General features: G+C 59.0%; 1 protein-coding gene across 8 annotated transcripts; it reads left to right on the forward strand.

The window, feature by feature from the left end:
- The first annotated feature begins 1,045 nt into the window (after positions 1-1,045).
- Adamtsl4 (ADAMTS like 4) lies at positions 1,046-12,074 on the forward strand. Of its 8 annotated transcripts, none has more exons than XM_052179759.1 (20): positions 1,335-1,417; positions 2,416-2,635; positions 3,232-3,305; positions 3,520-3,729; positions 4,148-4,205; positions 4,462-4,799; positions 4,921-5,539; positions 5,736-5,838; positions 6,558-6,694; positions 7,228-7,432; positions 7,642-7,814; positions 7,950-8,064; positions 8,158-8,343; positions 8,470-8,599; positions 8,775-8,979; positions 9,196-9,372; positions 10,752-10,949; positions 11,050-11,229; positions 11,453-11,597; positions 11,735-12,074. In XM_052179759.1, exons 4-20 carry the CDS (start codon positions 3,698-3,700, stop codon positions 11,869-11,871), a joined length of 3,138 nt encoding a protein of 1,045 aa, XP_052035719.1. In that variant the 5' UTR covers positions 1,335-1,417; positions 2,416-2,635; positions 3,232-3,305; positions 3,520-3,697; the 3' UTR covers positions 11,872-12,074. The 8 variants fall into 8 exon arrangements, with proteins under 8 accessions (XP_052035722.1, XP_052035723.1, XP_052035725.1 ...); XM_052179760.1 differs by having other exon boundaries at positions 3,236-3,305; XM_052179758.1 differs by lacking the exon at positions 3,232-3,305.
- The last annotated feature ends 291 nt before the right edge of the window (positions 12,075-12,365 follow it).

The raw sequence follows: 12,365 nt of genomic DNA on the forward strand, positions 1-12,365 counted from the left end.
GGGATTACAGGTTACAGGTGTGCACCACCACCGCCCGGCCCCTAGACTTGGAGCCTTAAGGACTTAAACTAGCTTGTGTGCCCTCAGCACAAAATGCAAGATATATCCAAGAAACTTAAGCCTGGGGTACAGGGGCCTCTGTTGTCTTATGGGTTGCAAGACAGTGTTGCTATTTGAGTGTTTTGACACTGGTACTGGCCTTCGATGGCTGAGCCATCTCTCTAACCTTGCTCGGTCGGTCGGCCGGCCGGTCGGGTATTTCATTGCTGTTGAAACTGAGGTGGTTTCACTGTATCGCCCAGCTTACCCCGGAACTTGCTGGGTTTCCCAGGCTGGTCATGAAGCCGCAGCCGTTCTCCTCTCCTGCCTCAGCCTCCCAAGTGCTAAGAGTATAAACATGCACTGCCATGCCCTCTATGGGCTCCCCTCCCGTCCACGCCCAGCCTTGGCTGGAATTAATCCTGTAGACCAGTCTAGCATCAACAACCTATATGTTTTTGTTTTTTGAAGAAGTTATGAGGTTGGACAGGCATGGCACAGGCAGGCCTTTAATCCCAACACTGCAGTAAGCAATGGCCGGTGGATCTCCGTGAGTTGAAGGCCAGCCTGGTCTACCCAGTTCAAGACAGACAGGGCTACAGAGACCCTGTGTCAAAGACACACAATCCACAAAACGGCATATAAATAGAATAAAACGCATAAAACCAGAAAGCCATCTTCATCCCTTCTCCAGCGCGCCTCAGTCACTCTTCCACATGGAGATGGATATGCATCGCCAAGCCTAACATCAGATTCTCCCATTCTACAGGCGACACTGCCTCCCGCACTGAAGTTGAAGCGCCCATGAAAGACCACAGAGCTGGCAAGCGCTCAAGCTGAAACTCAAATCCAAATTTGTCTGACTCATAATTCAACATGCATTCCTTCCGCTAAGCTCCAGGGTGTAAAATTTTATGGATGAAGAAACCGAGGCTCACAGACGTCCCTGGCCATCAGAGCCACATGGTTCACTGCCCAGTATGGGAAAAGCGGAGGCGATGGCATTGGCTGCGTGGAGGAGAGGGTCTTGGCTTGGGCGGCTCTGAGCTTGCGCAGGGCCACATGGGCTCAGTTTGCAAATCCCCTTGCTCCGGGCCCGCGGCTAGCCCGGGTTCTTCGAGGACAGTCTCCACCCAAAGGCCGCCCTGCCAGAGTCGGTGGGGTCCCGAGCCCCTGGGTGGGCGCGGGAACCGTGCCGGCAACGTGGCTGCAAGGTCTTTAGCCGTCCGGGGCGCCCAGGGTGGGTGGTTGAGGCCGGCGCGTGGCGGGCGGGGCACGGGTGGCGTGGGGCGGAGCCTGCCGCGGGCCGCGCTGTCCCGGGGCTCCGGGCCGCGGTGGCCGCCACCGGAGGCAGCTGGAGAGAGCGGGCGCAGAGAAGGTAGAGCCTCCCCGACCCCCGCCTGGGCTCTGACTGTCTCAGAACAGCGGACCCGGAGGCGAATTCCTGGGGAGGGGGTCTGGTCCTGGGACTCCGGGTCCCATCACCCGGGCAAGGGCTTGCGCCAAGATTCCTATTAAGTCACATAGTGAAGTTGGAAAACATACCCGGGACCTCCCTGCACGCCGGCGCAGCCCGCTCTTCCCTGAGGGGCTTCAGAAAGATGCGCCCCGATGCCTGCACTCTGGGAACGCGGGGACGGGGTGACCGGGAGGGATGCGGGTGAGTGCTCTTTGCACAGCTCAGCCTGTTGTGAGAGGCTGAGGGTAAAGACACCTGTTGGGATAGTTTGGGGGGGATCCCGTGAAAATCCAGGCATTCTGACAGGACTGCATCTCTTCTCTGCTAGCCCAGCCTTTACTAACTCCTTCCTCCCTCTCCCCAACCCCGCACTGGCTCTTTTGCCCGTGGTGAACCTGGTGAAAGGGTTAGCTCTCTGCAGGTCACTTTCCTTGGTGGCAGTGGCCCAGAAGTGGGTGTGACCAGGAGCAGCATGGGCTTGTGCTCAGCCAGGGTCCCCCCTGACTTAGGATGCCCACCTCCAACCTCCTCCACGTCTTCCTTACCCTGGGTGTGAACAAGGGACAAGCAGACATTTGTGCAGGGAGGGGGGTGTCGGCCCCTGCCCCCCTATGCAGGGGAGGGTGCGGTGGACTTTTCCAGAGAGGGAGCCAGGCCTGGCCCTGGCCCCGGAGCTCTCGTCACCCCCCACTCCTCACTTCTCCAGAGAGCTGCCAAAACCAGCTCAGGACGGGATTATGTGTACTGGGTAGATCACGGAGAGGCATCGGGGACAGAGAGGGGCAGAGGGAGGTGGGGAGGGGACCAGCATCGGAGAAGAGACAGGTTGTGTCCATCACCCTTTCCCATCCTTCCAGCCTCGCGGGGCAGGCAGAGAGGGCTGATGGGTGGGTTGAACACGGCCGCCCTTCCATCAGGGAAGTCGTGGACCCCGTGGCTGGCCCAGCGAGGAGAGAAGGAGAGACGCGTCTTCTACCTCATCTCCAGCCCTAAGAACTCAGCTCAGCTCATTTGATCTCCTCAAATTCCCACGTCCTGGGGACCCAGGGAGGGGAGCAGGGCCTAGCTTTGCCTCTCTGTCCTTTGCATGCCCTGAGCTGGCCTACTTTGGCCAGCAATCCTTGGACTCTTCTCAAGGTACCATTGAGATCCAGCAGAAACCGTGTTTTTCCTGGAAAGCAGAGCTAAAAGGGTCATGATGAGGGGTGTGGGTAGGCAGGGCCTCAGGGGATGGAAGGGGCAGGAGGAGGGGTAGGTAGGGAGAGAAGATCCGAGGACAGGAAGACCCCTGCTACCCAGTGTTTAGGCTAGACTTAAGGGTGGACATTCCAGGCTACCGGAAGGAGAGCCGGAGAGGCTGCAGTGGCTGCATCTCTCCTTAGGTGTCCCAGCCATTTTGGTTGAGCGTTGTAAGAAAAAAAATAAAAAGCAGAAAACTAGTTGTATATGAACTAAGTGACCCTGAGCCTCGTGGACGCTGGCACCCACGGGAGGAGAAGGCACAGCCTCTTCTCAAGAGCTGAAGCCATTAACCCACTTAGTTTAGCCCTTGGACCAAAAAAAAAAAAAAAAAAAAAGCCTGTGGCAGCCTGTGTGAGACTGTTCCTCTGTAAGGAGCTTAGTTAAAAGGGGAAGAAAAGGCAGGGAGGCGAGAGAGAAACCAATGTTCTTGGGCTTCTGGGTTTTGTTAGGGGAAGGAGGTTGGTTTTCTTTCTTTTTTTTTTTTTTTTGAGATAGAGGTCCCATGTCACCAGGCTGACCTTGAACTTCTGATCTTCCTGTTCCCCATCCCCATTGTGGGATTAAGGTTTGTGCCTCCAGTCCTGGTGCTGGGGGGACCCTGGCTGGCCCTCATGGGTGCCTGGCATAGCCTGCCTCCTCTGGGTCCTGGTGCCTACGCACAGCCTCTGCTTCTTGGGCCACAGGGAGGAGGAGATTGGACTGAACTGGGCTGAGGTCAGACCCCCACCCTCTCCTCATCAGATGACCAAGACAATGTTCCTTTTCGCTCCCACCCTTAGGTCCTAAAGGGGTGGGCCATTCCTCCTCCACCCCTCCAGGCTGCTGGCGTGCTGAGACAGCCCTTCGGTCCCCCAGATATCTGCAGGGGAGCACCATGCTCCTCCGTCCTCAGAGCACCCTCCGTGCCCAGATGCCGGAGTAGCTACCCTGTCCCCTGCTCCCAGCCCAGGGGCAGTCATGGGGAGAGCAGTGGAGACTTGGCTGGGCAGGTAAGAAAGAGGGGTAGCAGTGGACAGAACAGCTCTATCTCCAGTGGTTAGGGCAGAGCAGGGGCTGAGGTGGTGCACACCTTTAATGCAAGCAGAGGCAGGTGGATGCTTGTGAGTTTGAGATCAACCTGGTCTACAGAGTGAGTTCCAGGACTTTCAGAACTGTTACACTATCTCAGAACACACATACCACACACCACCACACACACACACACAGAGAGAGAGAGAGAGAGAGAGAGAGAGAGAGAGAGAGAGAACACGCTCACAGGAAGGGATTGTTGGAAGGGGCCTAGCAAGTGACAAGGGACCTCTGCTTCCCGAGAAGCTGGCAGCCAGGGTGTGGTGAGCCTGGGTGGGGGCGGGCAATGTCGTAACACCTCTGGCTGCCTCTGATGTCCCCCACCCCCTCGGTGTGCAGGCTCTGGCTGTGTGTAATGCTGCTCCTGCCTCTCCTTCAGCTCTGCCAGGATCAGGAGGTGAGCCCAGGACATGAACCACCGCTATCCTCCTGCCAGGGCCCCTCCACGGTGCCCAGGCCTCCCCTGTAGGTGGCGCCACACTCCCACTGGGAGACTTCAGCCCCTTTGGCCCACCCAGTCTCCCCGCTGGCCCCCTCTTTTAGTCAAATAACACAAAACAGGCTGGAGTTTGGCCCTTCCTGTAAATGTGACCTTGGACAACTAGTAACCCTTGACCTTTGAGACACTAATTCTGACCTTTTTTCCTCTGTAGCTGTTTGGACCTTCTCATCAACCACCATCAGAGGAGGGCCAGGTCCCTGAGGGCCTCTGGGGACCTTGGGGCCAATGGGCCTCCTGCTCCCAGCCCTGTGGGGTAGGGGTGCAGCGTAGGAGCCGCACATGTGAACTACACCCAGCCCTGTCCCTCCCTCCCCGACCCCCAAGGCATCCAGAAGCCCACCGGCCCCGGGGCCAGGGCTCCAGACCCCAGACTCCACGGGATCCCCAGTCTCTGTATAGGCCGCAGTCTCGGGGAAGGGGTGGCCCTCTTCGAGGTCCTGCTTCTCAAGTGGGGAGAGCAGAAACCCAGGAGCCTCAAGGGGCTCAGAGGTGAGGCTCCGAGGGCAGAGCAGCATAGAGGGGATGGAAGGGGGCTTCAGCGCTGCAGGCCAGCCTTCCAGGACGCAGACTGGGGAGGCAGCTAAGGTGACTAAGCCTAACATCCTCCCAGGTTCCGGGTGCGAGACGCCATCAAGCCAGGGATGTTCGGTTATGGGAGAGCGCCTTTTGCCTTGCCTCTGCACCGGAGCCGCAGGCATCCTCACAGATCCGGACAACACAAGAACTCTTCTACAGGGGAAGAGACGCTTCCATCCCAGCCTCCGCGCACAGAACCCGCCTCTGAAGACCACGGCCCCTACATGCAGCCCCCTGAACTGCGTACCCGACCGAGTTCTTCCTCAGCTGAACCGCCACGGGCTGGGACTGCCCAGACAGAAGTACCCCCCAGAGCCAGTTCTGCTCCCTCCGACGCGGGGATCCCTGCATCCACCTCCTCCTTTGGAGACAGGAGGTCTTTCCAGGGATCCCCCGGGCCGCGAATGCCAACTTCCCAAGGAAGCTGGAGCAGTCCCCAGGGAGCAGAGCCACACCCACGTCCTTTCTCTCCTGTCACCCGGAGCCAGCAGAGCAGGAGGCACCGAAGACCCCCGGGGAGTCCTCGCGGGTCCCCAGATGGCTGGCTGCCCCTGACGAGAGACCCCAGCCCGCGCTGGAGCCTCTTTGCTCCCAGCAGCCCTATTCCAAACTGTTCTGGGGACAGTGAAGAGATGAGAGCCTGCAGCCAAGAGGTGGGCTGTTGTCCAGGTCCCCCGACCTGAGTCCCCATCTTGCCATTGGACAGGAGGGTGGTGGTTCTGACTTCAGGGCGGGGGCCTCGACGTTCTTTTATGATCCTAACCAACCAGTTCCCAAGCCCTAGCCTGGCTGTGGCCCACACCCCAGGGTTCTTGTGCAGCTCTGAGTCCTGTGTATCTGCCTCCTCAGCCTTGCCCCCCTGAGCAGCCCGACCCCAGGGCCCTGCAGTGTGCCGCCTTCGACTCCCAGGAATTCATGGGCCAGCTGTACCAGTGGGAGCCCTTCACTGACGGTACCGTTTCTAGTCCCCCTGGCAGGGCCAACTCAGGTTTAAGGGAGGGGTTTCTTGATGGGTGGACCGGCAGGCGGGAGGCAGGCCGGGAGAGGGAGCGGTCTAGAGATGCTCTGTCGCTGTGATCCGCCAGGGGGCGTCACGTGACCTGCTGACCGGTTCCGGCCGGACACTAGCTCCCCGGGCTCCCAAGTTACTGTCTGTCCACTTGGACTTGTGGCTCTGTCAGCTCCGCACCAAGACAAGCCTTCATGAGCTATAAACTCATGCTCACACGCGCCAGAAACCCTTCTGAGGGATGGTAGGACTGCTCAGCGGGTGACGGAGCTTGCCTCGAGCCTGAGGACCTGAGTTTGGTCTCCAGAACCCATCGCAGGAGAGGACCCGCTCCTGCAAGACGACCTCCTTCTCCCACGCGAGCACCCCAATCCTACACACACCTAAAACAAAACAACAACAATATTTCTTGATGGCCAGGTGCAAAACTTTCCCTTTTTCAGGAGAGTGAAATGGGAGAATCAGTCAAAATCATAAACTCCAGACCACGTAGCATAACAAAACCTAAGACAAAACAACCCTTAGCCTGGGAAAGTGTTCCTCCCCCTTCCGCGGCAGCTTCAGGAAGCCCACATGTGGAGGTGGAACAGCTGTCAGGGCTCTGGGGGGCGTCTTCTCGAGGGACCCCCAGCCAACTGCCTACCCTACATCTCCTCCTGTAGTTCAGGGCTCCCAGCGCTGTGAACTGAACTGCCGTCCCCGTGGCTTCCGATTCTATGTCCGTCACACTGAAAAGGTGCAGGATGGGACCCTGTGTCAGCCGGGATCCCTAGACATCTGTGTGGCTGGACGCTGCCTGGTAAGGGAGGGAAGGAGGGAGGGAGGGAGGGAGGGAGGGAGGGAGGGAGGGAAGGAGGGAGGGAGGGAGGGAGGGAGGGAGGGAAAGAGGGAGGGTGTTGGTTTGCACATGTACACTTTCACTCACACATACACACACACTCACACATACACACACTCACACACACACATACACACACACTCAAACACACACTCACACACATACACACACACACTCAGACACACACTCACACACACACATACACACACACACACACTCACACACATATACACACACACACACTCAGACACACACACACACTCGTTTAATTGTCACAAGAGTTAAAACACCAGGCTGGGGTGGCCAAAGGGAACGTTTCTGCGGCCCAGTGAAGCCGGGCTGTAGGCGGCCCCGCCAGACTCGGCTCCTCGGACCCTGGAGGGGATGCGGGAGCTCGGAGAACCCCCTGACTTGAGCTGCGGGCCGAGTGCAGCAGGCCGGGTGTGAGGTTTGCCTGGCTTTGTGTGGCCCCTGCCTCACCTCACTCTCCCCAGAGCCCCGGCTGTGATGGCATCCTTGGCTCTGGCAGGCGTCCGGATGGCTGTGGAGTCTGCGGGGGTGATGGTTCTACCTGTCGCCTGGTTTCGGGGAACCTCACGGAGCGAGGGGGCCCCTTGGGCTATCAGAAGATCCTGTGGATCCCCGCGGGGGCCTCCCATCTTCACATTTCCCAGTTCCGACCCAGTTCCAATTACCTCGGTGAGAAGCTGGACCTGGGTCCCAAGCCCGGTCCGTCCTTTTTCTTTGATCTGCCTTCTACACACTCTCCAGCCCAGCAAAGGCCAAACCGGACAGGGCCGGCGGGCGGCCTCCCCCGCCTGGTGGGGGTGGGGAAGGTGGATGGCCGAGGTGCTCACGTCTGGGCACAAAGACGATAGCACCGCTCAGCTCAGCCGTCGGCCTTCCAGCGCTTCGAGGACCCGGGGGCCGCTCCATTGTCAACGGGAACTGGGCTGTGGATCCTCCAGGGTCCTATGCGGCCATCGGGACTGTCTTCCAGTACAGCCGCCCTCCTCGGGAGGAAGGCAAGGCGGAGAGCCTGTCAGCAGAAGGCCCTACTACCCAGCCTGTGGATGTCTATGTGAGCCTGGGACTGGGGGTGGGGAAGCTAGATGGTTAGGGAGGGAAGGAGGCAGGGCCCTTAGGGCAGAGCAGTGCGGATCAAACCGGAGAAGCCCCCTTGTTAACTCAAACCACTGCGCTCCTCCCTCCTCAGATGATCTTTCAAGAGGACAACCCCGGCGTTTTTTATCAGTATGTCCTCTCTTCCCCTCCCGCAGTCCTAGCGAGTCCTTCCACAAAGCCTCCTCCTCCCCTTCTGCTTCAGCCTGGTAAAACTAGGATCCCCAGACCCAGAAGGGGAGGGTGAGGCAGGGCTGGGGCTCCAGGGGGGCAGGGGGCATCTGATCGGGCCTTCCCTGCAGAGATGCTGAGCGGGGAGCCGCTGCTGCCGTCGGTGCCGCGCCCGGCGCGGGCCCCAGGCGCCCTCCAGCGTCAGGTGCGGATTCCCCAGGCGCCTCCTCCGACTCCAGTGCGGGCGGCCGCCGCGTCTTCGGCTGGGTACTGGAAGCAAGTGGGGCACTCGACGTGTTCCGCATCCTGTGGCAGAGGTGACACTTCACATCGATTCTATGTCCTGGGCCGGGGTGTATGGGACCTGGTCTGGGGCGTCACTGGGACGGGCTCCGAGCCTCCCTACCTCCCCACCCCACCCGCTGCCCTCTTACTCCCTTCAGGTGTTTGGCGCCCCATTTTCCTCTGCATTTCCCGTGAGTCAGGAGAGGAGTTGGATGAGCAGAGCTGCGCCGTGGGGGCCAGACCCCCAGCTTCCCCTGAACCCTGCCACGGACCCCCGTGTCCCCCATAGTGAGTACGGCCACAGGGAGGGCTAAGGTAAACCATCGCCCGGGCTGGCTCCCGGGCAGAGATTGCAGTAGGAAGGTTCGCGCCCGCCGCCTGTAAGGGGTCCCTGGCAGCCTCCTTCCCAGCCAGACACGCAGACGCTGCGCGGTCCCAGTGGTCGCCCCTGCCCTCCCCACAGCTGGGAGGCCGGCGAGTGGACATCGTGCAGCCGATCCTGCGGCCCTGGCACCCAGCACCGCCAGCTGCTCTGCAGACAGGAATTCGGAGGCGGTGGCTCCTCGGTGCCTCCAGAGCGTTGTGGACATCTCCCCCGGCCCAACATCACCCAGCCTTGTCAGCTGCACCTCTGTGGCCACTGGGAGATTAGCTCCCCCTGGAGCCAGGTGAGAAGTGGGCGCCAAAGAACTCCCACCTCTTTTTCTGGGCATCACAAACTTTCCAAACGTGACCTATACGGACCCCTAATCGGACAGACGCCCCCGGACACGCCTGGAGCCCCGTGCTCGGCTCGCTCGCTCAGTCTGGAAAGCCCTGGCTCTGCAGAAGCAAGGCTGGAGGGTGGCTGACTGACGCGGGGCCTCGGGTCTCTCGCCCTGCAGTGCTCTGTGCGCTGCGGTCGAGGTCAGAGGAGCCGGCAGGTTCGGTGTGTCGGAAGCAACGGCCAGGAGGTGAGCAGGCAGGAGTGTGCGTCGGGGCCGCCGCCGCCCCCCAGCCGAGAGGCCTGTGACATGGGCCCCTGTACCACAGCCTGGTTCTACAGTGACTGGAGTGCCAAGGTGGGTACTACACTTCTTCTGGCAAATCTGCCTTCCCTGGTGACTGCACCCCAGGCCACGCTGTCACAGCCTGCCCAACACTTCTTTGTTCTAGGAACTCAGAGATAAGTGGAAAACACTTAAATTCACACCCATCATTTCAGTACTTGGGAGGCTGGGCTAGCTTGAGCTACATAGTGAGTTCCAGGTCCCATGAACTGCCGTAGAACCTTTTTGTTCTGCTTTTGTGGTTTTTGTTTGTTTGTTTGTTTGTTTTGAGAAGGGATTTCTTTGTGTAACCTGGCTGTCCTAAAACTCAAAGAGATCCCCCTCTCCCTCCCAAGTGCTGGGACTAAAGATGTGTGCTACCCCCCCCCAACCCTTCAATCTGTCTTAAAAACAAACAAACAAACAAACAAATAAACAAACACAGGCTGGGCATGGCAGTACTTTTAATCCCAACTAAGGCAGGGGGATCTCTGTGAGTTTGAGTTCTAGGCTAGCCAGGGCTAAAAAAAGAGATCTTGCCTCTAAAAAACATGACCAACAAAAATCCAACCAGACAAAAAAGAAAAAATGTGCTGGAGAGATAGCTCAGTGGTTATAGGCATTTCCTGCTTTCCCAGAGGATCTGGGTTCCGTTCTCAGTACCCGCGTCAAGTGGCTTACAATCACTGGTATCTCGTTACCAGTATTGGTACCCTCTTCTGGCCTCTGTGGGCATCCGTGGTATACACAGACACATACATACAAAGCAACAAAGCAGAACGCAGCAGGGGACTGGCCAGATGGCACAGTAGATGAAACTCCTTGTGTGGTAGGCCTGACAATCAGTGAGGCCCAGGACCCCATGGGGAGGAGAGAACCAACCTGGGCACCTGCACGCACACACACACACACACACACACACACACACTGGCTGGACTGGCAGGCGTGTCTTTAATTCCACCACCGGGGAGGCAGGAACAGGAGGATCTCTCTGAGTCTGAGGCCAGCCTGGTCCACACAGGCAGCCTGGTCCACACAGCCAGCTCCAGGATGTCTTAAGCTACATGAAGAGGCCTTGTCTTAAAAAGAATCGTGTATACGGACACAGTAGGGGCGCTGTGAGACAAGCTCCGATTGGCTGGCAGCCATGAGGCCCTCCTTGCTCCCAGCACCACATAAACCAGGGGTAGGACACACGCTTGTAACCCCAGCACCCAAGAGGTAGAAGCAAGAGGATCAGAAATTTAAGTATCTCAACTTTATACCTAGTTGGAGAACAGACTGGACCCCAGCTGTCCCTCCTCTCCCAGGCTGGTACCAGGGGCATTCCTGAGCTCCGGCATGTGGGGCCTCCCACCTCAGGTCCAGTCACCAGCAGCCTCCCAACACCAGGTCATTCTCCCTCTCAACAGTGCTCAGCGGAGTGCGGGACAGGAATCCAGAGACGCGCTGTGGTTTGCCTCAGGAGTGGGGAGACCCTTCAGGGGGACCCGGAAGCAGGAAGCGCTGAGAAGGGCTGCCCTCTCAGAAGCCGCCCTCCTGATATGCGTGCCTGCAGTTTAGGGCCCTGTGAGAGGACATGGCGCTGGTACACTGGGCCCTGGAGTGAGGTCAGCTGAGGGCCCTGAGATGGGGGACAGGACGGAAGTCAGTCCTGGAAAGACCCCACATTTTTAACTGAAGAGTGACCTCTCTTCCCCTCCCTCACAGTGTTCGTCAGAATGTGGGTCTGGCACACAGCACAGAGACATCATCTGTGTGTCCAAACTGGGGGCCGAGGTCAACGTGACTCCTCCCAGCAACTGCTCCCACCTGCCCAGGCCCCCTGCCCTGCAGCCCTGCCAGGGGCAGGCCTGTGAGGACCGGTGGTTCTCCACTCTCTGGAGTCCGGTGAGTGCCTGGCTCTCCACGGGCCCCTAGCAAAGAGGCCTGCACTCAGCCAAGCCCTCTCAGCCCAGGACAACCCACTTCCGGTAGACTTGCAGGACTCGGGGACCGTCTCCATTTGGGATCTTATAATGTCCCTGGATAATGTTCTACCTCAGTCCCTCAGAGAGGAAGGAGCGGCCCTGAGAACTGTAGACATCTGATCAGATGGCTGTGGTCTCCCCAGTGTTCTCGGTCCTGTCAGGGAGGCGTGCAGACGAGAGAAGTCCAGTGCCTCAGTGGCAACCAGACTCTCAGCTCCCGATGTCCTCCTCACCTGCGACCTTCCCGGAAGCGGCCCTGTAACAGCCAACCCTGCAGCCAGCAACCAGGTAAAGAGTTCCCAGCACCCCAGTAGAGGGCATGCAGCTGGAATACGGGCAGACGTGGGAAGGACTGGTGGGAATGGGTGCCACCTTCCAGTGCGATGATGTCAGTCCTGCCTTGTGCCCTTGACCTCTGTCCTCAGATGACCAGTGCAAGGACAGCTCTCCACACTGCCCCCTGGTGGTGCAGGCCCGGCTCTGCGTCTACCCCTACTACACTGCCACCTGCTGCCGCTCCTGCGCCCACGTCCTGGAGCAGTCCCAGCTGGAGCCGGCTTGAAATGGGTCCCAGAGACCACCTCTTCATGGTTTTCTTGTGCCACCCATTGACTAGCCCTCTCTGTATCCTCTGGCTTTTCACCTGGTCCCAGCCTTGCCAGAGGGATCCTCCAGGGTGACAGACCGACAGGGTGATAGCCCAAGAAGCCCAGGGTGAAGCCCAGCCTGGCCTACCTGGGCGTTTGCCCCCCCGTGTGTGTTTATCCCCTCCTCAAAAGCAGCCTGAGAAGGAATAGGGAGTGGACAGCGCTTGTACCCTCATGCTTTTCTGGGCTGGCGAGAGACGGGGAGAAAGCTAGGTTACGTCACACTAATCTGAGCTACATAGGGGGTGTGTCCCCCCGGAAGTTCCAGTTCTGTGTCCAAATCCTCAGCTGCACACCTTCTCCGTTGCCCCGCTGTTCCTTTCCCTGGCTTTATCTAGTCTCTGTATCCCCACCTCCCCAATTAGCAGGGGACATCGGCCACTCCTCCCCGGGAAGGACCACACCTCTC

This window comes from Apodemus sylvaticus, chromosome 4 (assembly GCF_947179515.1).
Source record: "Apodemus sylvaticus chromosome 4, mApoSyl1.1, whole genome shotgun sequence".
NCBI classification, from domain to species: Eukaryota; Metazoa; Chordata; class Mammalia; order Rodentia; family Muridae; genus Apodemus; species Apodemus sylvaticus.